General features: G+C 36.3%; 2 protein-coding genes across 13 annotated transcripts in view; one reads left to right on the top strand and one right to left on the bottom strand.

Annotated features, from left to right (window-relative positions):
• Positions 1-652, bottom strand: part of TRMT6 (tRNA methyltransferase 6) — a 12,654-nt gene extending 12,002 nt beyond the window's left edge. The window contains exon 1 of the mRNA XM_006921610.3: positions 358-652. Within this exon, the coding sequence (XP_006921672.1) occupies positions 358-485 (128 nt within the window). The 5' untranslated portion in view covers positions 486-652. The remainder of the gene's footprint in view (positions 1-357) is intronic.
• Positions 653-766: 114 nt separating this feature from the next.
• Positions 767-25,879, top strand: part of MCM8 (minichromosome maintenance 8 homologous recombination repair factor) — a 30,813-nt gene continuing 5,700 nt past the window's right edge. For 2 of the 12 annotated variants that reach the window (XM_015597273.2, XM_025039772.1), the window contains exons 1-18: positions 767-1,297; positions 2,284-2,390; positions 2,852-3,013; positions 3,253-3,336; positions 5,153-5,235; positions 5,699-5,848; positions 7,144-7,247; positions 7,847-8,045; positions 11,776-11,861; positions 13,226-13,377; positions 13,622-13,817; positions 17,136-17,166; positions 17,731-17,871; positions 20,882-21,023; positions 22,108-22,303; positions 23,894-24,113; positions 24,431-24,640; positions 25,433-25,509. In XM_015597273.2, the coding sequence (XP_015452759.1) occupies positions 2,857-3,013; positions 3,253-3,336; positions 5,153-5,235; positions 5,699-5,848; positions 7,144-7,247; positions 7,847-8,045; positions 11,776-11,861; positions 13,226-13,377; positions 13,622-13,817; positions 17,136-17,166; positions 17,731-17,871; positions 20,882-21,023; positions 22,108-22,303; positions 23,894-24,113; positions 24,431-24,640; positions 25,433-25,509 (2,228 nt within the window). In that variant the 5' untranslated portion in view covers positions 767-1,297; positions 2,284-2,390; positions 2,852-2,856. The other 10 variants (XM_025039770.1, XM_015597275.2, XM_015597276.2 and 7 more) reach the window with 10 other exon arrangements.

The following is a 25,879-nucleotide window of genomic DNA, read 5'->3' as shown; positions in this document are numbered from 1 at the left end:
AAAGAACCCCAGTAACGGGGTGGGGGCGGGGGGCACTCAGCCACTAGAAGACCAAGAATGGAAAGGGACTCTGTGGAAAGACTGAGAAGGATGCCGAAGGCAGAGGGCCAGGTATGAGACCATGGAAGGAGGACTCTGTAGAAAGACAGGAGGGTAGAGGAGACCCTAAAGGCCCAGGATGGAATCCTGGGTGAAAGGCCGTTGTGGGAAGATCCAAAAGGAGATAACGAAAGAGGAGGTTGGGGATCAAGAGAGCCAAGAATGGAATTCTGGTGGGAGAGCTGTGGGAAGACCTGGAGGGAAGGAGTATGTAGAAGATGCGAGCGGAAGACCCTTAAGGCCAGCAACCTGACTTACTTTCTCCGCTGGACTTGCACTGCTTTGAACACGTCTTCCCGTTTCAGCACCACGAAGTCTCCGTCGCGGATGTGGTGGTCCCCGGGATTCGGTGGCTGTGGGTCCGGCTGCTCCCCTGAGCCCTCCATGACGCTCAGCGGGTCTCCGTGCTGTGCAGCTTCTCCCCAGCCCCCTGCGCCCCGCCCCTCGTCCTCCGCTGTCTCTGCTGCCAGCCTCACTTCCCACAGACCACACAGGGACGCCGAACTCTCCGAACAGCACCGCCCCCACGTGCTGAGCACCGCTTCCGCTTTCCGGGCCGACCCTCGGGACAGCTTCCGGGAGCCTCAAGGCCTCTGTCTGGCCGAACTCTTTGATTGGCTGCACTCCGGCCCGCCCCAACTCTCTCGCGGACCCTTGGACGGAAGTTACGTCACAGCAGCGCCAAAAAGGAACTTGGAGTTCAATTTGAGGCGCCAAAGCTATTCGGGAGCCTTCGCGTTTTGGATGGGAAATTGAAGTCTCCGAGCCTCTTCAACAGATGAGATTCGGCCCCCCGGGGCGACATCAGAGAATTACAGCTGAAGAGAACTGCGGGATTTGGGCAGGGGTCACCTAAAGACTTCGGGCCTTGGAGTTTCCTCTCGGTCCCGCCGTGCTTTCCCCGGGCGGAGGGGAGAGCCGGCTGGGTGGGCCCATTCCTACCCAGGAGCCTGCCCAGGCGTGAACTAGGACAGTGTTGGGACATCTATCCTTTGCCATTCAGAACCGCGGGACTTGGGCAGGGGTCACCTAAGAACTTCGGGCCTTGGCGTTTCCTCTCGGTCCCGCCGTGCTTTCCCCGGGCGGAAGGGAGAGCCGGCTGGGTGGACCCACTCCTACCCGGGAGCCGGCCCGGGCGTGAACTAGGAAAGTGTTGGAACCTCTACCCTTTGCCAGTCAGAACTTTGCCTAGGGATCCGTAAGTGAACTAGAGTATTAAAGAAGCACAGCAGTCCCACGAGTGGCTCCTTTGCTTATTCTTCGGTCCTACTTCATTTGTGTTGGAATTTTTACTACTTACTCTAATCCTATTTCGTTCGGGAAAGATGGCATGTAGCGTTATCGAAGGAGCGCTTCAGTTTGGGAGTCTGAAGACGGAGTTTTGAGGTCAATACTGACCCCAAACAACTTTGATCTTGACCAGTTTCTCTGGGTTTTAGTTTCTTAATGTGTGACTTGGTCTAGACGATTATCAAAGTCTTGGTTTGCCCTAATATCATGAACTTTATTACTTAGAAATTTTTAAAGATGTGGATACATTCTCATAATGAATTGCACTACGGTATATGGGTATATTTATCTTTAGGATATGAACTCTTTTTAAAAATACACTTTTTTAGAACAGTTTTAGGTTTATAGAAAAATTCACAAAGTACAGAGTTCCCATACAGATCTTTTTCCCTCCTTGCACCCCCACTTCCTATATGAGCACCCTGCCTTAGAGTGTGATACATTTATTGCAATCAGTGGACCAAATTCAATACATTATTAGCTATAGTCCATAGTTTACATTAGGGTTCACTCTTTGTGTTGTATAGTTCCATGAGTTTTGACAAGTGTATAAGGTCATATATTCACCATTACAGTATCATACAGAATAGTTTCACTGCCCTAAAAATGCCCTGTGCTCCACCTATATGAATTATTTTAAAACCTTGTTTTAAAGGTCACTTATATTTCAATTTATTGATATTCAGCCACAAACTATGGATCTGAGTTTAATAAAACTTGCTATGTACAAAATAGAAAAAAATGTGAAGGGATAATTAGCAAAACATAATATGTAAACATATAGATATGCTTTCCATAAAAACTTGCATTTCGATAAATTTACCTAAAAACTGCAAATAAACCATCTAATCAATATTGACCTAGAATTGATTTTGCTTCCATTGTCTTTTTAAGACAGTTGAGGAAATCTGGAAGACTTTGGTCCCTACAGAGAAAGAAAAGTTGAAGCTTGTTTCTGTGTACCCTATCCAACTCCAGGAAGATCCACCTTAGTTGCCTATGTAAGAATATCTTTGTATCTGATAAAAGTGGGTAAGACACTGCAGGATTGATTATAGAAAGAGCTATGATATATTCCTAGTGTCTCAGGTCAGGATTATGTTAAGCCAGTGCTGCCTTATAAGTCTCAAAACACTATGAGATAGCAAATAAGCTATCTCAGAGTTAATTACCTGTTTTGTTTTTATTTCTATTGTGAGAGCTCCTTGAAAACAGATAACAGTACCTTTTCTTATTTTTATCTCATGAGCATCCAGTATACTTGGTTAAACACTTATGGTATACCTTAAAAAGAGATGAGGATTAGAAGAGAAATGGGCTTATACCATGGTGTATAATGTTATAAGCCCTGTTTGCTAGTCTCAGACTAGAATATATTAATTTTCACTTATGTTAATACATTTTTAGGAGCACTGTTTCCCCTATAGTTTTGATGCAGACTTTCCAAATCTCTATCTTTTAGAAGACATGAGTGGAGAGTATAGAGGTAGAGGATTTGGACGAGGAAGATTTCAAAACTGGAAAAGAGGAAGAGGTGGTGGGAGTTTCTCAGGGAAATGGAGAGGAAGAGGACACAGACCTGATCTGAGTAAAACCACGGGAAAACCTGCTTCTGGTAGGGGAGGTCAATGACTGTTCAATTTTTTTTCCTTCATGAAAGAATCTATTCATGCCTGGCATACAAAGCAGTTTAACTTGAATTTCAGTCTTTTACTGATGTAAAATACCCTTAATGTGGTATTTATTAATATCCATAATTCTTACTGAAGCTTACAGTTTAATATATCAAGTTCTCATTGTTGGAAAAAGCAAATTTGAAAAAAGTTTACTCTGTTTCTACTAACTGTTTTGTTTTGTTTTCAGAACAAACCCCTCAGTCTTTGCTACTACAATCAACATTGGATCAATTCATACCATATAAAGGCTGGAAGCTTTATCTCTCCGAAGGTAGACTTAAAAATGCAAGAAATATCATACATTATCATTTCTTAACTTGTCTTTTGATGCTATATCTCATATTGCTATAATTCATTTGCTTACTGATATATACTCCCTTTAATATTAGTTCACCAAAACGTTATGTTTATGTTTTAAGAACATCATAGTTAGGTTTTGCATCAGTCAGGAGAACAGAAACCACACTAGGTATTTCAGAAAAGGAATTTAATACAGGAAATTAGATATATAGATGGAAGACTAAAAGAGCCAAAAGGGAACATGAGGTAAGCCCCCAGATAGTGGTAACTTTAGGAAGCAGCAACTATCCTTATGACTGAAGAAAAAAAGAAGTTCTGAGGTTACTAGAACCTAGGAATTCAAAGGAAGGGCCACAGCATAGTTGTTGTTTTGACTTGTGAGAGGTACCCTGCAAAGCTGTGCTTAGGCTACTGAAGCAAATTAAGCTGGTTGCTGCTGGTAACTCTGGTGGGAGGATAGCACATTTGGTGCTCGCTGGAACTGTAGCTATCCTCTGCAGCTGGAGATGCTGAAAGGAATTGGAAACAAGAATAAATTCCTTTCTTCTTTGCTGCCACCTTCCATTCTCTAAAGTACCTCTAATAAAATGTACAGCTGTTAACCAATGTCACCATAAAATAATTAATTATTTAAAATTAAATAAAAATAAAGTACCTCTGGCAGAACCTGAGTCTGGGAAATGCAATGTACTGATCTTGATCATAGAATCAGATTAGAGTGGGATTGGAACTAAGAGATAATAACCAATACAGTTTTTGTATAAACACAGTTAAGGAATCTCCCTTTTATAATACAGGACACCAGCTAACATGATACATCTGTCTATATAGGTTTGAAGAATTGTCTTTCCTATACTCTTACAGCATCTATATGCTTGTTAGTTTCTTATGATATAGATACGTAGATACATAGATAGGTAGCTAAGTTTTTTTCCACTAGACTGTACAGAGCTTAAGAGCAAGGATCCTGCCCCAGAACAGGTACTCAGTTTTAATTTTTGAATGAATAAAGTGCTTTATGGAAGTTTTTTATATTGAGAGTCTGTTTTTTTCCTATTACAGAGACAAATATGTTTCAGACTACTTCATTGTACTCTTTCTGTGTGGGAGACTAATTCAAAAATGTTACAGAACTTTATAAAAGATAGCTTTACAGTTTTGGGATCAGAGTCAAGTGGTAGACTGTCTCTCCCCTGATCTCAGGGAGGGATTTGACAAGTGGCATTTTGGACTAGTATTTACTTTGTAAAGACTGTCTTCAGCTCCGTTTCAGAGTAAGAGTTTAGTTTGTGTGTCTAGCTTTGGCTTTATAGTTTTTGTTTTAAGCTTTATTATGTAAGCTATTTGAACTAATAGGTGCTATTAGGTGTTAAAGTTTTCATACAAAGATTCCCAGATATTGGTGCCTTTTTTTATTTTTTATATTTTATAATTTTTTTCATTTTTTACAGTTGACATACAATATTATATTATTTTCAGATGTACTACATAATGATTAGACATTTATATAAATAGGAAGTGATCACCCTAATAAGTTTCGTACCCATCTGACATATATTGGTGTTTTTAGGGAGAGACACTGCCTGTCTGCATTTTAGATTATGTAAACCTAAACTTGTTTCAGAGTCTTAAGTATACATTTCACACCGCTTTGTATCTAAATGTAATCAGAATGCAAAGCAATTGGAAAAATTCATCTACTATGTATATAGTGTTTCTTCTGTCTCATGAAAATTATGCTTGTGTGTATGTGATTATTAGTGCTAATGCCATATTCTTTTGATTAGTTTACAGTGAGAGCTCTCCTTTTATTGAGAAGATTCAAACATTTGAAAATTTTTTCACAAGGCATATTGATTTATATGATAAGGTAAGAGTCTCATAAAACAAAAAGCTACTAGTCCACCTTTTCGTATCATCTTATTGAACAGTGTATTTGAGGTGCTAGTGACTGTGATCATAGACACTGGAGCCATCCAGCTCTGCCACTTACCTGCAGTGTGAACTCTGTTGAATTATTTACCCTCTCTGTGCCTTGGTTTTCTCATCTAAAAGGTGAGGACAGTAGTATTACTAATACCTACTATAAGGGTTGTTAAGAGGCATAAATAGTAAGTTAATATAGTTTAAATATTAGAACCGTGCTTGGCCACAAGACAATATTTATTGTCATATAAACATGATATGCTTTTGTAAAGTGTGTAAATTGAATGCTCAGTTATAATTGATTCGTATCATCTTATTGAACAGTGTATTTGAGGTGCAAATTGAATGCTCAGTTATAATTGACTCTGAAAAAGCAATTATTGTTTTTATACCTTAATATTTTACAGGATGAAATAGAAAGAAAGGGAAGTATTTTGGTGGATTTTAAAGAATTGACAAATGACGAAGAAATAGCTAAATTGATACCAAATGTAGCAAATGAATTAAGGGATACACCTGAAAAAACCTTGGCTTGCATGGGTCTGGCAATACATCAGGTAAATATTCATTTTGTGAGACTTTTGTCAACATTTTAAAGGAAGATTTCACAGTGATAGTACCTTCTCTAAAAGATACTTAGTTTTTACATACAGGTATTAGCTAGAACTGAAAGCTCGCAATCCTGTCCTGAATGATACTATTCATTCTATATGCAATAGCTTACTTGAATGTAACATTTTAAATTTATTTGAATTAGTTTAATCTTATTAAAGATTGTGCAGAAATTAAACCTTGTTTTCAAGGAGCTATATAATCTCATAGGGAAGATAAGACAAGGCCTTATGGTGTTATCAGTTATGAACTTGGAACAAAAAGGCCAAACTCAGATTTAGGTGACATGAGGCAAGTCACTTAATCTCCCTGAGTTTCTCCATGTGTAAAATTGAAAATAACAATATGTGCTGTGCCTGCCTGAGTTTTTCTCAGGGTCTGATACTACAGTGTATGTAAAATCATTTTTTAGGCTGATAAACACATAAATGCTTAAAAGCAAAGTATAGTAAATCTCAGGACTTCTATCAAATAAAATCCAAATCCTTTACGTGGCATTGAAACCTTCCATTATCTCATTCAACTTCCTTTCCCCACAACTCTTCTTCATTCACTACCATTCAGCTAAGCTGAGCTCTCTCCAGGATATTCTAAATACTGCTACCTCTCACATGTGCTGTCCATTCAACATAGAATGCCCTTTGCCTTGCATATCCAGATTTTTTGGGCCTAACTCAATTGTCTCGGTGAACCCTTTCTCATGATCCCTTCTCAAAACTCACATGGTATTTCACTGTAAATCTTTATGGTCCTTATAACAAGAATAGCTGCATATGTGCATCTCATTTCCTCTTAGATTATCAACATACTGTTTTGAATGCAAGTAGATATTAAATATTTATTTAATGTCAAATGCCAAGGGAGTGGTATTTGGTATTTCAAAAGCCATCTTTATTGTCTCTGTCTTAATCAGTGAATTGGGAGAAGTAAAAAATATTTTTTCACCAGAACTTGTCCAGGAGATAATAGCTTAGGGAGCTCCATAAGCACTTTTAATATTAGGTTTAGTTGGGACAGAAGTACAGACAGGGATGGTAAAGTTTTCCTATCCAGAGATAATAAATCATAATCCACTATAAAATAAGTAGTCACAATTAAATATCAGAGTTTTAAAGAGCTGTTAGTGTTCTGTTAAGGTTCTGTTCTAAACTGTTTATAGTCAAAGACTTCATATTCGCTATAAAAAAGTTCTTCAAGATGATATTTTGTTTTCCAACTTTTGAGTGAATGTCCTATTTAGGTATTAACTAAGGACCTCGAAAAGCATGCAGCTGAATTACAAGCTCAAGAAGGATTGTCTAGAGATGGAGAAACAATGGTCAATGTGCCACACATTCATGCAAGGTGAGGAATTTGCTGGTATTTAGAATTGGGGCATTGAAGACTGTTTAAGAATGAGAACCTTAGTTTATAAAGCCAAAGAAATCAGTAAAAAGAGTATAAGTTCCTTGCTATCTCATTGGTCAGCACACCCAAGTGAACCCATTGAGAATTCATTAAAGAGGTCATGACCGAATAAGCTTTTTCTGCCCAAATACGTTGATTTCCCAACCTGCAGATTTTGGTAAACATTGATTTTGGATGTGTACTTATCAAGACCCTGCTGTTTAAATTAATAATCCATGTAATACACTAAATGATGTGATTATATTTTGTTAAAATTATTAGGTTGCTAATAGACACAGAACAAATGGAATTTTGTTTTTTAATTCATCTTTATTGATTTTTTTTCCCCTTTTTCACTAGAAAACAGCCAATGGGACAAGAAGAAAAGAGAAAATTTAGCATTTTTTATTTTTAAGAATGATTTAATTTTGGTGAAATTTTTGATATATTTAGGGATGATATGGTTTGAGGATTGCATAGTCGTGAAAATGCAAATAACTTCAATTTTCTGTCCATTGTAAATTCATTGATAAATTTGTCCCTGTTTTTGCTTTTAGGGTATACAACTATGAGCCCTTGACACAGCTCAAGAATGTCCGAGCCAATTACTACGGAAAATACGTAGCCCTGCGAGGGACAGTGGTTCGCGTCAGTAACATAAAGCCTCTTTGCACCAAGATGGCTTTTCTTTGTGCTGCATGTGGAGAAGTTCAGAGTTTTTCTCTTCCAGATGGAAAATATAATCTTCCCACGAAGGTAATAGCATGTACTTTAACTGCATCTTTATTTACTTGGTAGAGAAGGCAAATCAATTTTCAGAAAACATTTCCCAATGTTTCTGAACACAGAGCTTATTTTTATTTCTGGTTTTTAAATTGTGAAATACTTCAGGGTACACAAAATAAATAAAACATTCCTTTGCACATCACTCGGAATTTATGTTTTGCCAGCCTCAAATATATTTTTAAAGATATATAACATAACTGATAAAATTAGTGTCAAAAAATTTTTTTACCCCTTGCTTATACCTTTCTCAGAGATGATCATTATCCTGATGTTAATGTGTATCCTTTCCATTCATATTTTTATATTTTGATTTAATAGATACACCAAGTTTTCTTTCCTTTATTTGGCTGTTTGAAAGTGTTCCTTTTTTTCTTAACCTTTTTAAAACCATAGAAAAGTGCAGAGAATAATGTAACTAACATCTGTATACCCACCATTGTGAGTTGGCAAATATTAATTTTTTTTATTTTTAGCTTAATTTTTTAAACAAAAATAGTTAAGTATTAAAGTTGAAGTCTTTCTGTTTTCCTCCCCAGTTCCATTCACTTTGTTCCATCCCTAGAGAGAGCCACTTTTGTGAAATTAGTATGTGTTCTTCACTGCATTTTTATACTTGACTATGAATGTAGAGTTTGTTTTCTTGCATGTATTACATAAACGGTATACTAAATGTAACATTTGGCAACTTTTTTTCACGTGGTTATTTTGGAGTTCTACCTATCTTGTTACACATCTAATGCTTTCATTTTTACTGTTGCGGAGTATCATTTTCCTGGTGAACATTTGTATTGTTTCCAGTTTTTTTTTGTTGTTTTTTTGTTTGTTTGTTTGTTTTAGCAGAGGAATTTCTCAGTTATAAGATATGCTTATTTTTAACTTTATTAGATGTCACCAAATTATTTTCCAGAATGTTGGTCCCAGCCTACACTCCTACTGGTAGTGTTAAGCAATTACTATTTCCCCATATTTTTATTAACACTGATGTTGTTAGGCTTTTTAATTTTTGCCAGTCTGATGGGTATAAAATGGTAGTTCATTTTTAATATGAATTTCTATGATTTTTGTTATGGTTGAGCATCTTTTCACATCTTTTTTGGCCATTCAGTTTCCTTCTTTGTTGAATTTTCTGTTTATAGCTTCTGTTCATTTTTCTCTTTATATAGTAGTTCCCCCTTATCTGCAGGGGATATGTTCCAAGACACCCAGTGGATGCCTGAAACTGCAGACAGTAATTAACCCTATATATACTATGTTTTTTCCTTTATGTGTATAACTTTTTACCTAAAGGAAGCACCTCTCGGCTTCTCTTTGGTAGATTGAATTGCCAGCATCACTGCTCTTGCATATTGGGGTCATTATTAAGTAAAATAGGAGTTGCTTGAACATAAGCACTGTGATACTGTGACAGTTGATCTGATAACGTAGACAGCTATTAAGTGACTTATAGGTGGGGAGCATCTACAACATAGATATGCTGGACAAAGGGATAATTCACATCCCTAGTGGGACAGAATGGGAGGGCATGTGATTTCATCATGCTACTCAGAAGGCATGCAATTTAAAACTTATGAATTGTTTGCTTCTGGAATTTTTCATTTAATATTTTCAGACCATGGTTAGCTCATAGTTATCTGCAGATAACAGAAACTGTGGAAAGTGGAACCATGGATAGTGGGAGGACTACTACACTATTGCTAGGAGTTCTTTGAATTGTAGATACTTATCATTGATTATATACATTGCAGATATTTTCTCCTAGTTCTTGGTTTCTCTTTTAACTGTGGTGTAGCTTTTGTTTTATAGTTTTACATTTTGATATGGTCAAATTGATCGTCTTTTCCCTTATGACCTTTATATTTTATGCCCTGTTTAAGAAGGAGGCCTTCCTCACTCAGGCATTACAATCATGTCTCTTACATTTAACCTAATACTTTTAAGCCTTGTTATATATACATACACACACATACAGCTGGAATTTAATTTTGTCTATGGCAAAAACTAAGGATTTAATTTTATTCTTTTAGGTGAAAAGCTAGTTGTCACCATTTATTAACTAAGCTCTCTTTTCCTACTGATGTATAATGTTTCTTTAGTACACCGTGCTCCTATAGACATGTGATTCCGTTTCATTTCAATGGTCCTGTGCCAGCTCTGTATGATCTTATTTACTTTGATCTTATTAAAACTTGATAAGGTAGTTAGACTTACCATATCTATTCATCTTTTCCAGAGTTGACTTTATCATTCTTGGACTTTAATAAATTTAACATTACATTTTTACTTGAATTGAAATTACTCAGTCCTCTTTCTCTTACAGGAAGAATAAGGTGTTAGAGTCATCCATTGGTTCTGAATAATCAGCAGTCTTCATAAATTGGTGTCATCTACTATTTGGCTAGGCTTAAAGTTCAGACAGTGCCCTTAGCTTAGAGGCTAGAAATTAAATCCTCATTTAAATCAGATATTTTCTGTAAATTGTATTTGCTCAAGATATTTCCCTGCCTTCTAATGTAGTAGGTAGTAATGCTGATTCATAAGATGAGTGAGAATATGAAGAGGTCCGGCGTGTGTGAATTTCAGTGAATTGAAATGACCAGGATAATGGTTGTTCCAGGTGATCTCTGTTCCAGTCATATTGCTACATGACAAATCACTGTAAAACTTTGCGGCTTAAAATAACAGCAATCATTTTATTATTTCTCGTGGTATCTGTGGGTCAGGAGTTTGGAAGAACTGCTTGGCTGGGTAGTTCTGGCTCTGGGTCTCTCATGTAGTTCAGTCAGATGGTGGAACAGCAAAAGGCTGGAGTGGCTGGCGGCTGCCAGGGCATCTCTCCTCTATGTGGTCTTTCTGTATGGGTTTGTTTTGTCTTCTTGCACACAGTATGGGCAGCTCAGGACACTCATTCTGCTCACGTGACTGTCGATACCTTCAAGAGGCAGGTTCAGCTGCCAGGCAGAAATGGCTTTTCCTCTTTTGAGCTAGTCTCAGAAGTCAGGTGCCATCAATTCTGTCATATTCTGTTGCTTACAAAGTAATAAGCCTGTCCAAATTTCAAGAGGGGGTCGTTGGACACCATTTCTTGATGGGGAGTAGCAAGGTTGTAGGAAAGCTCATGGGAAGATATTTTTGCAGACATATTTGGAAAATATAGTCTGCCACAACCTCTGAAATTTTAAATGTACCTTAAAGTCCAATCAGCAAACAAGTGACATGAAAATTTGAACACAACTTACTTATATGTTGAGGACCGCCTGTGTTTTGAAATAAATACTATCCTTTACAAACAGTGTAAAAGGAGGCTAGATGGAACAACCGGTGATTAAAGAAGACCCAGGAAAGGCTTTTGGAAAGGGTAGGATTGAGGCTGGGTATGTGGGACTGGATGCGAGGGGGCATTCAAGGATCAGGAGACTGTATGGGTACAAAGGAAGGAATACTACTTAGGATGAGAGGAGTCTTGAATACCCACAGCAGAAAGAATAAGAGCAGTAATCAAGAGGGACCGGCTGAAAAAGTGCCTCAGAAGCTTGTGATACAAAATCAGTGCAGAAGGGGATAGAAAATTGTTGCAGCTCGTATTTCCTTTTGCTTAAATACCATTTTGAGAACAACTCTTAAGACAATATCAAGTGAAGCATTTTACCTTGAGATGTGATTGTGGTTTATCACATCTGAGTGGGAATTAATCTCGTTGCAGTGTCCTGTGCCTACATGTCGAGGGAAGTCTTTTACTGCTCTGCGTAGCTCTCCTCTTACGGTGACGATGGACTGGCAGTCAATCAAGTAAGCAATCAGACTGTTTAATAAGAGGCAGGTTTTAGATCTCTCATACTGCCAAATAAACCTATAACTTTCCTGTATTATGCTGTGGTTCTTATTTGCAGACAGTGATAAAGTGTATAATAAAAGGTTCGATTAGGAGTTTATGTTTTGAAATGATAAAGGTCTATTTGAAATTTATTTCCTATCAGATTCCAAAAAAGATTTGGTGTGCAAGTATGTCCTGTTGCTACTAAGAAATAGTTTAATAGTTTATTTCTTATTTATGTGACTCATTGAATTGGATGTAGACCATATAATTCATTCTATAATAAGCTGTGAGCAAAATAATATTGTTTTGAAAGTTTAAAGAATTTCTTGGAAATGGGAGTGTTTCATTTCATGTTATCACTATCCATGAAGCATTTTACTATAGATTTTTTTTCCCCAAAAGTCAGATAATTTTCTGCATGTACGTGTATTATTAATCCAACAGTATTTCATTTTTCTGGCTACAGTCCCATAACTCATCCTAAATGGAAAGTAATGGGTAGTTTTGAAGTTAAAATGCTCTGCAGAAAACCTGGCTGAAACAGGAACTAGTCTTAAAAAACTAAGAAGCTACGGTAAAAGTAAGGTAGATTGCTACCAAGCCCTGTCCTAGCTTTACACCCTTCTGTCCTATAAAAACCAAGGCCAACATATGTAATAATTAACTTCACTGTGCTGAGATAGTTACAGACACTCTATTTTATAAAAGAGAAAATGTTTTAAGACTCCTGAGCCTAAATCTGTTCCGTGAGTGGAACAGATTCCAGCCCAAGTGTTCAAGACTGTCGCCACTGAAGGGTATGATGAGGGCCTCAGAAGTGTCACAGAAGTGTCATAATAGAATATATGCATAGAAGATTCAGGGTAATTATTTGAACAAAGTCTCTTTGTTGTCCACTGATATTAGGAAATGAAACTTAGGAGTAGAGAACTTTGGCTTCTGCATTTCTTGTACCCTTGTAACTTTTTCCTTTCTGTATTCTGAACACCATTTTGTTTTATCCATCAATACTTTCCCACTTGCTGTTTTCTAAAATTTCAGTATCTCTTGTTTGCTGATGACGCTTCTACATGCCCAAAAACGTCTCTTCACTCTTGTAGTGACTATAGTTTTGGTGGTTGTTTTGGAGGGCAGGTAGACAAATGTACATACTCATCTTGCCATCCTTAGGTGGAAACTGCTAAAATTATTTTAAACCATCAAACTTTTTTTTTTTTTTTTTTTACTAATTGGCTTTTTAGCTAGCTCAGCACTTTGTGGACCCTGAATAGTTAATATGTATAAGAAAGAACCCCAAATCAGTATGTGTACTGACTGAAAATTGTTTACCTCTTAGAATCCAGGAGCTGATGTCTGATGATCAGCGAGAAGCAGGTCGGATTCCACGAACAATAGAATGTGAGCTTGTTCACGATCTTGTGGATAGCTGTGTTCCAGGGGACACAGTGACTATCACTGGAGTTGTCAAAGTCTCAAATGCTGAAGAAGGTATGTTATAACTCTTTCTTCATTTTGATTGTCCCTCAACAATTTGTCAGCATTTGTCTTTTTTTTTACGGTACTCTTGAGTCTCTTTATTTAGGGAGTTCCTTGTTTCTTACATAGGTGAAACTTTTCCTCAGAAGTAAAGGTTTATTTTTTGCTTACTGTGCCATTCTTTTATATTCTACTTGAATCTTTGTTGGGAAAATGAAAATATCAATTATCATATTTCATACTTTGAAATTTACAGGTTCTCGAAATAAGAATGACAAATGCATGTTCCTTTTGTACATTGAAGCAAATTCTGTTAGTAATAGCAAAGGACAGAAAACAAAGGCTTCCGAGGATGGGTGTAAGCACGGAACACTGATGGAATTCTCCCTTAAAGACCTTTATGCCATCCAAGAGATTCAAGCTGAAGAAAACCTGTTCAAACTTATTGTCAAGTATGTATAACATTATCTTAGATTTTATTACGTATGTGCATATTGGGATGCTCTTGGCTACAAGTAACAAAAAACTAGTCAAAATAGTTATATCAACATAAGAACTGTCTAAATCTGTAGAGAATTTTTATGAGTTTATTTGAGCCAAACCAACAACAATTACAGAGAAGCAAAATCTCAACAGATTTAGAAAATCCTCTGGAAAATAGTAGTACTGCAGCTTATTTTATACATTACAGTAAAAGGAGGAGACATAAGAAGGGTCACATGAAATCCGTTGGTGAAGATTAAGGGGGTGGGAGAAAGCAAAGCAGGGGCGAGGAATCTCAGGGATTGAATAAAAATCTCTACATTGCTAATAATTAATATTTACAGCACATAGAGATGCTATGCGGAGAACACAGTAACAATGAGGGGTTCTGTGGTCTCTTGCTCTCTAGTGCTGACGGTTGTGCCTTGAGGGGTCTGGAAAAGAAAATTACTCTGACATTTCAAATGTTGTTATCTTAGACAGTAGGTTCACTTAAGGTAAAGGTTGACCTTTGTCAAGGAAGCTGCAGGGCTAGGACCTAACTATCCATCATGACTTGCTTTTAATTAGGAATTTTTATGTTCAGACCATCCTGTGTGGTTACTTTCAGTCTCTGAGTTTGTAAGACCCACCATGCAAGCCTCCCTGAGCTTGTCGGGTTTAATATATGGTCCCCTTTTTTTTGTCCACAGTTAAAACTACAGTTCACAGGCCAAATCCAGTTAACTGCCCGTTTTGTTTGGCCCATGAGCTAAAAAGTTTTTTTCATTTTTTAACACCTGAAAAAAAATGTATTTCATGACAAAAAATTATATGAAATTCAAATTTCACTGTCCATTATTGGAGCACAGCCATATTCATTCATGAAAGTCGAGAGTTACGACAGAGAACAAGTGGTTTACAGATACTTACTGTCCAGTCCTTTACAGAAAAGTTTGCTGATCTCTATAAAGAGTAAGGAAATATTATTGTCTCACAAGAAGAGTGATGGGACAGTGAACTCCAAAGTCATTTCAATTAGTTGTATGTAGGGTTTTTTTCTTTTCTTCTTTTTTTTTTTTTTAACTTTTAAAAGGCAAGAAAGATTCACATAGAAGTCACTTAAGTTCAATAGAGATTTCATAATATTATTTTATTTCTGTGTTATTGTTCTGTAGTAGAGAAGAAGCAAAGTAGAAGCATTTTTGCTTTACTAGTTAAGAGCTCATTTGTGGAAATAAACCTAGATTAGAATCCTGCTTAAGCCACTTACTTCCAGTGTGATTGGGGGCATGTTACTTGATTTCTCCTTCATTTTAATCATCTAGTACTTGTCTCAGGAGGTTGTTCTGAAGATTAAATGAGATTTTGTAATGTACTTAACATAAGTATTAACTATTAACATAATTAACTATTAACAAGTTAACTAATAACTGCTGTTATTGTGATACCTTTTTGACAACTTTTTGGATAATTTTGAAGAAATGGGAGAAAATGGGACCGAATAATAAATATACCTAAGAGAGGTGAAGAACTAATGTTTTGAAATGCATTGTGTTAGAAAAATTGATCTTATCATGCTTTCCTCTTTATGGCTTTGGGCTCTAGGAGAACTTGACACTTTTTCTTCCACCTTTAATATGTTAATTAGCCAACTAAGAAAAGTATGGAGTTCCTTAAGGATTCTTTGTCCAGAAATTCTCAGAGCTTTCCTCTGAATACGTAGCCAGATGAGCCGCTCTGGGAGAGGTGCTGAACCAGGGTGGGGATATGATCTGGTGAGAATTAATGGCGTGGTGAGTGGTCTGTATCAGGGGCTGAGGAGCTCTCTGATTGAGGATCATAACACCTCTGACTGGTTCTTCTCATCGGTTATAAATAAAAATGAACATTTGTAGTGGTCTTCTGCAGCATTTATAAAAGATAAGTTAATATGAAAAACTTGGGTTTTCTTCCCACAATTGCTTTTACCATTTAATTCTAAATTTTGATTTTAACATCAGAACTAGAATTTTTTTTTTTTTAATGGCACTCCATTGTTCATCTTGCCAGGATTCACAAACTAGGCAGGTGCTTGTTTTTGTAAATAAAGTTCTATTAGAATACAGCCTCACCTGTTCATTTACATATTGTTGATGGTTGCTTTAGACAAACTGAGTAGTTGTGACCAAGACAATGGAACTGAAAATACTTACTTTGGGCTCCTTAAGAAAAAGTTATGGACCCTTGCTGGATTAACAAAATGGAGGAGGACACGAAAGGAGAGTGGAGACAGTGGATGGTTCTTTTTAGTTTCCATTCCTTCAGAAGCAATGATTTGAGAAGTGTGGTTTATTTGGGAGGTGATCCTCAGACATACTGGTAGAGGAATAGGGAAGTGAGACAGAAAGGATGGTAGTCAGTGTATGGTAGGTGCCTTAGTGAACAGGTTAGTTATTATTAGCATCTGGGGCTTAATCCTCCTGAAGCCTCTAGGACACTAGGCTGTGTAGAACTCAGTATTTTTCCATCCAACGGCCTAGATTTGGAGCTGCTCCTGGGAATATTAGATAACCGAGCACTTCTAGCCTGCCCAGTCTATCTGTGGCCATAGACAGCCCTTTGACAGACAAGTGCAGGTGCATGGTAGGGAGCCAGCAGCAGTTATGCAGAAACGTGCTGAACAGTGAGCAAGGGAATATGGCAGGACACCGACATCCATGTTTATATGTATTAAAAGGGATAATAAGTCACAGTTTACTCTTTAGTATATCTCTTCCACCCTATTTTTTGTTCCTTGTTTGTACCATTGATAAATGTAAATATACTTTATATTCATACATGGTCTTAGTTATTCTGATCCTTTGAATTGAACTGAAAAAATGAAATTTTGTTCCATCTTAAAATATGTATGCAGTTCATTTTTAGTCTCCTTTTAATGATTTGGCTGCACAAATCTAAAGATGTTTGTGCACATGAAATACAATATAATTCTGTATCCTAAAGTAGAAAACCATGATTATGATCCATTTTAAAGGCTAGTAACATAAAGACATCAACAGTATATTTGGTCACATTAAAATACTTTACAAGTATTCTATGCCCCTTACATACTGGCACAATTTTTAAGCATTCTTCCCTTTATAGGTTAACCAAAATTTTTGAGAAATTTACTGTTAGAATAAAATTTCTTGAGTCATTTGAGGGGATGTAAATTTTTTTGTTTTTGTCTTTTTTTGGTGCAAAAAAAAATTAAGCAACCTGTAAAGTAGATGTAATAGATTAATGAAGTGTAAGTTATAATTTATAAGTTGTATTCTGTTTTTCAGCTCACTTTGTCCTGTCATTTTTGGCCACGAAGTAAGTATTTTACTGTATCTTTGCTTAAAAATTATATATAAAGTTGGCAAAAATAAAATATGAAGACTTTACAAAAAATAGCTAATTTCTATTGGCCAGTTATTCTTATTTTAATATGAATCATTATTCTCCATAATTGAATGCTAGGACAGGCAAACTACAACCCTTTGTAAGAAAAAGTTGGTTACCAATTAGAGTTAATAGGAACGGGTTTCCTTTAAACTGACTCTGGACACTATAAATATCAAAGCAGAAACTAACAGATATTTTCCAGTTTTCTGGAATGGATTCATGCCTTGCAAGGTGGGTCTTCATTTAGCAATTTTTAAGTTATCACTCTGATTTTATATGCTTTCTAATTTTTGCTTTTTAATCATTTACTTTATAGTAGTTCATATTATTAGACTTACTTTTCTTACGAAAAAAGTAAAGTTCAATCTTTTTTTTTTTTTTAAATCCCCAAATAAATGTTGTAAACTGAAAGGAGGAGCACCCCTTTTTCTAGTCATCTTTATATTTTTCTCACTTCTGCATTTTTATTCCTCTTCTTCTTTCACACTTGAGCTTGTTAAAGCAGGTCTGGCACTAGCACTCTTTGGAGGAAGCCAGAAATATGCGGATGACAAAAATAGAATTCCAATTCGAGGAGACCCACATGTCCTTGTTGTTGGAGATCCAGGCTTGGGAAAGAGGCAGATGCTACAGGTAGGAATTTTACCTTTTGTTTACAAAATACATGAATAAATGGGAGGCGAACACAGAGTAAATATATATATGCCTTACTGTTAAAATGTACAGCCGAAACTTATTGGATTTCATTAACACAGTGTCACCATAAAAAAAACTAATTAATTAAAAGCAAATAATTCAATTAAACAATAGAAAAACTAAAAGAAAAATAAAATACATGAATAAACTAAATAAATGAACAAACAAAACAAACACTCATAGATACAAAGAACAAATTGATGGTTGCCAGATGGGAGGGGAGAGTAGGGGATTGGGTGAAAAAGGTGAGGGGATTAAGTACAAATTGGTAGTTACAAAATAGTCACAGGGATATAAAGTACAGCATAGGGAATATAGTCAATAATATTGTAATAACTATGTATAGTGCCAGATTGGTACTAGAGTAATCAGGGAGATCACGCCATAAATTATGTAAATGTCTAACCACTGTGCTGTACACCTGAAACTAATATAAAATAATATTAAATGTCATCTGTAATTTTAAAAAATGTATGAATAATTAATAAATGAATTTTCTCACAAAGCACGTAGTGTTCGTGTTCCAGAGGATATAGGTTGTCTGATGGTATAAGTGAATTGGGGTTTGTGTGAATAATGTGTAACTTGAATCTGACCATCTTTTCAAATTATGCCAGACTTCTGTCACACAGACTGCACAGGCATGCTGATCTGTTGAGATGTTAACTATTGTGAAACATTAGCCATTTCTCTAACCCCTTTTTTTGTATCCAGCATTGCTTTGCTAGTCTTCATTGTTGTGACCTCACCTATGAACAGAATAGCTCGAGAGTAAAGCAGGGTCACTCATTCTCTCTTCACACAACTACATAAACACTGTATTGGGCTTTAAGAATAATCTGATAAAGGTAAGAGGTATGTCGATATACATTTCAACTACTTCTGAGTACAAAGCAAGACAGCTTCTATAAGCAGTCCTTTGTCAGTCCCCAAGAAGTTGCTGCCTCTGCCATTCAGAGTCTAGTAATTCTTTCAAGGGTTTATGATGGCCCTAGAAGGTGCTTTTTGGAATGCCCGTAGTTTTCTTGGAGTGACACCTAGTAAGCCAGCCATAATGTCCTTTCTAAGAATGCCCATGTTCTTCCTCTGACCCTCTTCCACACATAAGGAAAAATGTGACCAGACCAGGGTCTCCCTGTCTCTTCTGTGACTATTGAATCTTTGTCTGTGGGCTGGGAACCCTGGCTACATATTAGAATCACCTTTGGAGCTCTCTGAAACTACACTGATGCCCAGGCCAAGTGAATTAAGAGTCTCTGGGTTAAAGTCCTAGTATCTGTATGTGTGTAACCCTCCTCAGGTGATTCTTATGTGCAGCCAGGATTGAGAACTGCTTTGATCTCATTGTTGCACAATAAACCCACTGTCTTTCATGTCAGAATGATTATTTCCTGTGACTGAATGTTAAACCAGTCATTATTTTAATTTCTAATCTGGCATTTCATCCATGTTGTCACATTTTGTTTCTTTTGACTAACAGGGCCTGTATTTAAAAAAAAAAAATTCTGTTCTGAGCCCTTGCTAGAAGTCTGGCACAGAGTACCCAGTTATAGGTGAAACTAGATAAAAATGAAAATGGGATACCTGGTCAGAATATGCAGACAGAACGTACATGTGATTTTAAATGGTTATAGTTTTCTTTTCTGTCTTTTGTAGTGTGTGTATGTGTGTGTGTGTGTGTGTGTGTGTGTGGACGTGCACGTGTGCAATTTTTTGTATTATGATATAGGTGTAAGCCTGGTTTAACCTCTATAGTGTCTGATTATCTGTAAAAATTGTTTAATTTCTACATTTTGTTTACAGTATGTAAAACTTCATTTTTCTCTTTTTTATTTACAAACTATGTCTTGGCAGATAATGGTTCCAAAATACATTTAATGGCACTGAAAATGTTTTGATACCAAGAAAAATGACAATGTCAGTTTTTCATATTTTTTTAGACTTGGAATAATGCCTTTTAAAACCCTTGGCTCAATTTAAAAATAGAAGCTGTAATATTAGTTGAAATTAAATATTGTAAATAGTGGAGAGTATCGCATGCAAGTCTGCTAGCCCTACTAAGCCAAGGTTTTTAAAAAATTAGGCTAACATTAACAGGATTGGTTACTTTATATTTTTAATCCCCTTTTCCTCTGACTATTTAGTAGACAATCATATTCTCAGACTAACAAGAAATTACAAGTAACAAACACAATTATAGCTATTATTTATAAGCCAGGCACCATAGGGTCCCTTGGGTCATGCACTGCCAAGTCCAGATTACTCTGACATAGATAACAGTGTGACTGCTGTCTGCTAGAGTTGTGCGGTGCGTAGCCATATACAGTGGCCTTGCATTGGGCACTTATTGTGCACCAGGTACCAGGTTAAGGGCCTTACATACACAATCTCATTTATTCCTCAGGGCAATATGTGATAAAACATAAGAAGGGTGAGGCTCAGAGAGGTCCGAGAGCAGCACAGTTGGTACATGGTACAGCCAGGATTACAACAGGTCTGCCTCACTGAAGGTTCATGCTTTTAACTGTTGTGCTATTTGACTACTTTCCTTATTTGTCATAGATTATTTACTCAGGTGAGCATTATTGAGCCATTTTATTACTTGATGTTTAAAGAAGCATTGGAGCTTTTGAAATTAAAATTGGTACTCATATTTTTGCTATTTGAACTTGAAAGTGAAGCATAAAATGGAATTTTGTATTCACATGCCCACAGATAACATCCTGTGTTTGATTGAATCCTGACACTTCACCCTTCATAGCTGTGTGAGTTACTCTATCAGTACATGGGGACGTAGTAATACCGTCCTCTTACTGTGGTGGTGAAGATTGTGTGGTAAAGCTCTTAGAATAATACCTGGCATGTAGCTAACATTTGTGAGCAATTACTGTTAGCCGTTATTTCCCTTTTACTTTGGCTGATTCTCTTAAACTTTTCGTTTCCTCAGGCAGTGTGCAGTGTCGCTCCACGTGGTGTATATGTTTGTGGTAATACCACTACCACCTCTGGTTTGACTGTAACTCTTTCAAAAGATAGTTGGTCTGGAGATTTTGCTTTGGAAGCTGGTGCCCTGGTGCTTGGTGATCAAGGTAAGAGACCAAAGAGAATAATAATAATTCTGGCAATAATAATAATATTTTTAATATTGTAAAGAACAATAACAAAAACTCCCAAGAATACGTGGCAGACTCTGTGTAGCCTGCAAAATGTAAAATATTTACACCTGCCCCTTTACAGAAAAAGATAGTCAACTCCTGCTTTAAAAGTTTGAAAAGTGCTAGTCAAAGAAGTAGCTTGACTTTGTTCCTACACTGTATTAGTAATCTTGAGAATTTCTAGTAATACCATCAATTCCAGAGAGATATGGACTGACCTTGGAGCTGGCATGGCTTACTTGGTCATAGAGTCGGTGAGAGGGGTTTATCCACAGCAAAGCCCTCTAGAGATGACCACCTAACTGCTCATGGTATGGGAAGTAGGGGAGGAAACACATTATAAGGTAATGTTAGAGGGTCTCCAATAACTTGTGGATTAGACATAATAATATAGCTGACACATAAAATGCCTTCAGTCAGTGGTGGCCTCTATGGCCCTACAATTGTACATACAGCACCTGGTATTGCTGAGAACTGCACTCAAGTCTTCTGACTTTAGAGCCATGCTTTTCTTTCCAAATCATGCTACCCTTCTGTTCCCAAAAGACCCGGCTCAAATAGCACATTTTTCTTGAAACCTTTCCAGATTCCCTTTCCTCTTTTAACCTCCCCCCACCCACAGGAAATTCATCTTATATAATTATGCATAGCTCTTAGAGTTGTTGAAGTATACTCTCTTGAATGTGTATATGTCTTATCTCACCTGTTTGAAATTAGGCCTTTAAGCTTTTTGAGGGTCACTCTCATATCTTCTTCCTTTTTGTGACCCTCACAGCATAGTGCCTTGCCTATGAAAAATGCCGAATGAGTATATATTACATAAAAATTAGTTAAATAAGACATATGTTTTATTTGCTGTAAAAACAATCAGAAATTCTCTACTATATGACATTTTATAATTTTAACTGCTGGAAACAGATGGAAATATTTTTTTATTGGGGCATAATTTCCATTCTGTAAGATTTGGAACTTGACCAAAGGACAAATTTTTGTCTGTATTATATTACTGTTATTATAGGTATCTGTGGAATTGATGAATTTGATAAGATGGGGAGTCAACATCAAGCCTTGTTAGAAGCCATGGAACAGCAAAGTATTAGTCTTGCTAAGGCTGGCATGGTTTGTAGCCTCCCTGCAAGAACTTCCATTATTGCTGCTGCAAATCCAGTTGGAGGACACTACAATAAAGCCAAAACAGTTTCTGAGAATTTAAAGTAAGTCTCTTCAAATATTTATACCTTTAGTATATCGAATCCCTATAAATCAATAAGAAAAAGATAACTGAAGATATAATGGGTAGTTCACAGACGTTACAAGTTTCCAATAAATGTATAAAAATGTATTTGAACACTACAAATTAAAACAATGAAATACCGTTGATATCTTCCAGATTGGCAAACATTTTAAATAATAATCATTGTTGGCAAAGGGATGGGGAAATGGGTTCTCACATACGCAATTTAGCATTTTGAAGGACAACTTGGCATGTTCATCGCTATAGTAAATGTACATTCTGTTTGTTCCTGCCAATTCTTTTGGGAATTGTATTCACAGAAATAGTCACACAAATGCACAAAGGTATGATTATAGGGTGGGTATTATCGCATTGTTTATCACTGCCAAGGCCTAGAAACAACTTAAAATGTTCATCGATAGGAAAGTGGTTAAACTATACAGTAAGACACTGAAAAGAGGCAATTACAAGAATGAAAGATGTTGTAAGTACTGATGCGGGAACATGTCTCTTCTTTACTGTTAAATGAAAAGAGCACATTACACACATATGTGGAATGATCCCACTTTTTGTCTGAAAACAATGTTTGTATCTGTATGTGCGTATGCTTTCTCTTCTAATTTGTTATGTATAGGTTGGACAAAATGTATGGGAAGGGAAAAATAAATTCAAGCAATGCAAAAGGGAGAAAAAGACAAAAGAATGCCTCATCTGAAAAACTGCAACCTTAAATTCTAGTGGGAAAAAAGCTGATTTCCTAATGTTTAATAATGTGTACTTCTAATACAGAAATGGTACATAGTAAAATATACAATTGTACTTTGAGATTCTGGGTATTTCTGTACCACTACCACCAAAAAAGTCAATCTATTAGTTTTTCTTAGTAAAATGACAAAGTACTATATTGGAAAGATCAGAAGGATTCTATTGAACAGGATCTCATGGACATGGGTTCTGGATTTTAGTGGTACCACAAACCTGCTTTGGGATGTTGGTCAAATTTGTCATTCTGAATTTGTTTTCTTATCTCAAATAGAGGAGTTATCTGATTGGTGGATTCAGAGAAGATGATTAAGAGTATAACATTTTTATTATAATGACAAATTAGATGGCTCTTTAGGAAAAAAAAATGGCCTTTTTGCTTCTAAATGGGTGCTTTGAGAGACTCAAAATATTGGTGAGGCAACAGATATAGAAGAAATTAAAACTACTCAACTAGATAATCACTCATGTATCGTGTAGCATTCTAGCTTAAAAATTCAATGATCCAAAATCATAGGTGGTGATACAGAACACAGAAGAATTCATTGATTTTGGTGGTGAAAAAGGCCATGTTCCCAACCTATCAAAGGTAGTACAAGTAAGGCTGTGCACATGTTAAAGGACATATGGCATGGTGTCTCTGGAGTTGCTGGGTGTGTTGAATTCAAGAGCTATTGCTTATTTCTTTAAATCCTGTTTTAAGTTCTACATGAAACTTGAGTAGTAAACAACCAAGTCAGCGGTTTTCTAGGTTTTTAGTTTGTTTTGATTCCAATCAGTGTTTCTTCTTTCTTTCATGCCTCTTTAGAATGGGGAGTGCCCTGCTATCCAGATTTGATTTGGTCTTTATCCTGTTAGACACCCCAGATGAAGATCATGATCACTTACTCTCTGAACACGTAATTGCACTAAGAGTTGGAAAGCAGAGAACTGTTAGCAGTGCTACAGTAGCTCGTATGAATAGTCAAGATTCAAATACTTCTATACTTGAAGTGGTATCCGATAAACCATTATCAGAAAGACTAAAGGTATAAATGTTTCTTCTTAATCATTCAGTTCACTTCTGTTTCAATGTCAGAGTTCAGTGCGTTGCTTATTGTAGAGCAGTAGTATATAAACTTTCATACCAAATCTTTTATATTGATACTAGGCTTTATGTAAACTCCATTTGAAGTAATCTAACTCAGCTAGGCCAAGAGCTGAGTATCTGACTTATCTGGAGAGTGTATCTGACTTACCTGGAGAGTCTTTTCGAATTTTATATTTATCTAAACAACTTATTTTAGCAGAAAGATTTTACTTGCTATTTATCCTTGTCATCTTGGGCCTTTTTATCATGTGTTAGGTGGTTCCTGGAGAAACAATAGATCCAATTCCCCATCAGCTATTGAGAAAGTACATTGGTTATGCTCGTCAGTATGTCTATCCAAGGCTATCCACAGAAGCTGCTCAGATTCTTCAAAATTTTTACCTTGAGCTCCGGAAACAGAGCCAGCGGTTAAATAGCTCACCAATCACCACTAGACAGCTGGAATCTCTGATTCGTCTAACGGAGGTTTGTTTGTTTTAAGTTCATGCATTTTTGACTTAAGAAAGGGGACAGAGGACTAATAGTATTTCTCTCAGTTTTCTGCATGATTGATTTGTTTTTTAAAAGGTTTGTTCATCTTTTTAACATGTTAAAGTATAGCCACTTCTTTCTAGGCACAGGACCAGTTAATTACCATGCAACTTTTTTTTTTTTTTTTAAATGCCACAGGAAACTCCTGTAGTGTGAAGAGTGGTTAAGTTAACTAAAGATGTTGAGATTGAAAGCTGAGTATATGGGAACATGGAATGTGTCAAATACCTTGAGTATTTGACTTGAAACACGACAGGTCCATAAGGATAGTGCCTATTTTTCTAACATCTAGTCACAGCTATGGAATACTGAGAGAACCCTGGCAGTTAAAATTAGCTGGGTCAGAGTTTGGGTTTTTTGCTTTGAAAATCTGATTAACTCCTCTTTGTTGTTTTAACAGACTGGTTAAGCATGACTCGTTGAAAGTTAAAGGAAAGGAAAAATCAAGTATATTTCATAGTCAACTCTTCTGAAATGAATACTCAGAAAGATGTTAGTAGATAAAAAATAGTTTTTAATCCATATTTTAAATGAGTGATTATTTTCATATTCAAGTTTTCAAATCTTTTTAAATTCCGACTTTCATATTACATACAACTGCCTTCCCCAGAAGTCAGTTTTTGTGTGAAATGAATAAATGAAAGAAGCTTAGACATACTGTATCTACTCAAACAAGATTAATATATTTATAATCTTTTGTTGTCTGAAAATGGTTGTATTTCAAAGGCACGAGCAAGGTTAGAATTGAGAGAACAAGCAACCAAAGAAGATGCTGAGGATATAGTTGAAATTATGAAATATAGGTAAGAATAAAAATTTTAATGTTTTACATGAAATACCAGTCTTCTTTCCATCTCTATTATAGATTTAATTAAACAAGGCAAAATTGTTTTTATTTTGCTTATTGGATCACATTTTCCTCTGAACAAACTCTACTTTCTTGGTTTAAAATATTTCTGTGTAAATAATCTTTAATTGATATTTTTTTGAATGGACAATACATATACATAGCTCTAAAATCATTTTACAGATACATATTTTAAGAAGGCTTGCTCCCATCCTGTTCACCATCCACCCTTCCTCTCTACCAAAACACTCATTTTTTGTAAATAGGATATGACTTACACTGTTCCATACCTCTTTTTGTTTAATTTGACATTATACAGAGATCTT

Source organism: Pteropus alecto, unplaced genomic scaffold (genome assembly GCF_000325575.1).
Source record: "Pteropus alecto unplaced genomic scaffold, ASM32557v1 scaffold45, whole genome shotgun sequence".
NCBI classification, from domain to species: domain Eukaryota; kingdom Metazoa; phylum Chordata; class Mammalia; order Chiroptera; family Pteropodidae; genus Pteropus; species Pteropus alecto.
Note: the sequence above shows the minus strand (reverse complement) of the source record. Positions and strands in the feature narration are given on the sequence as shown.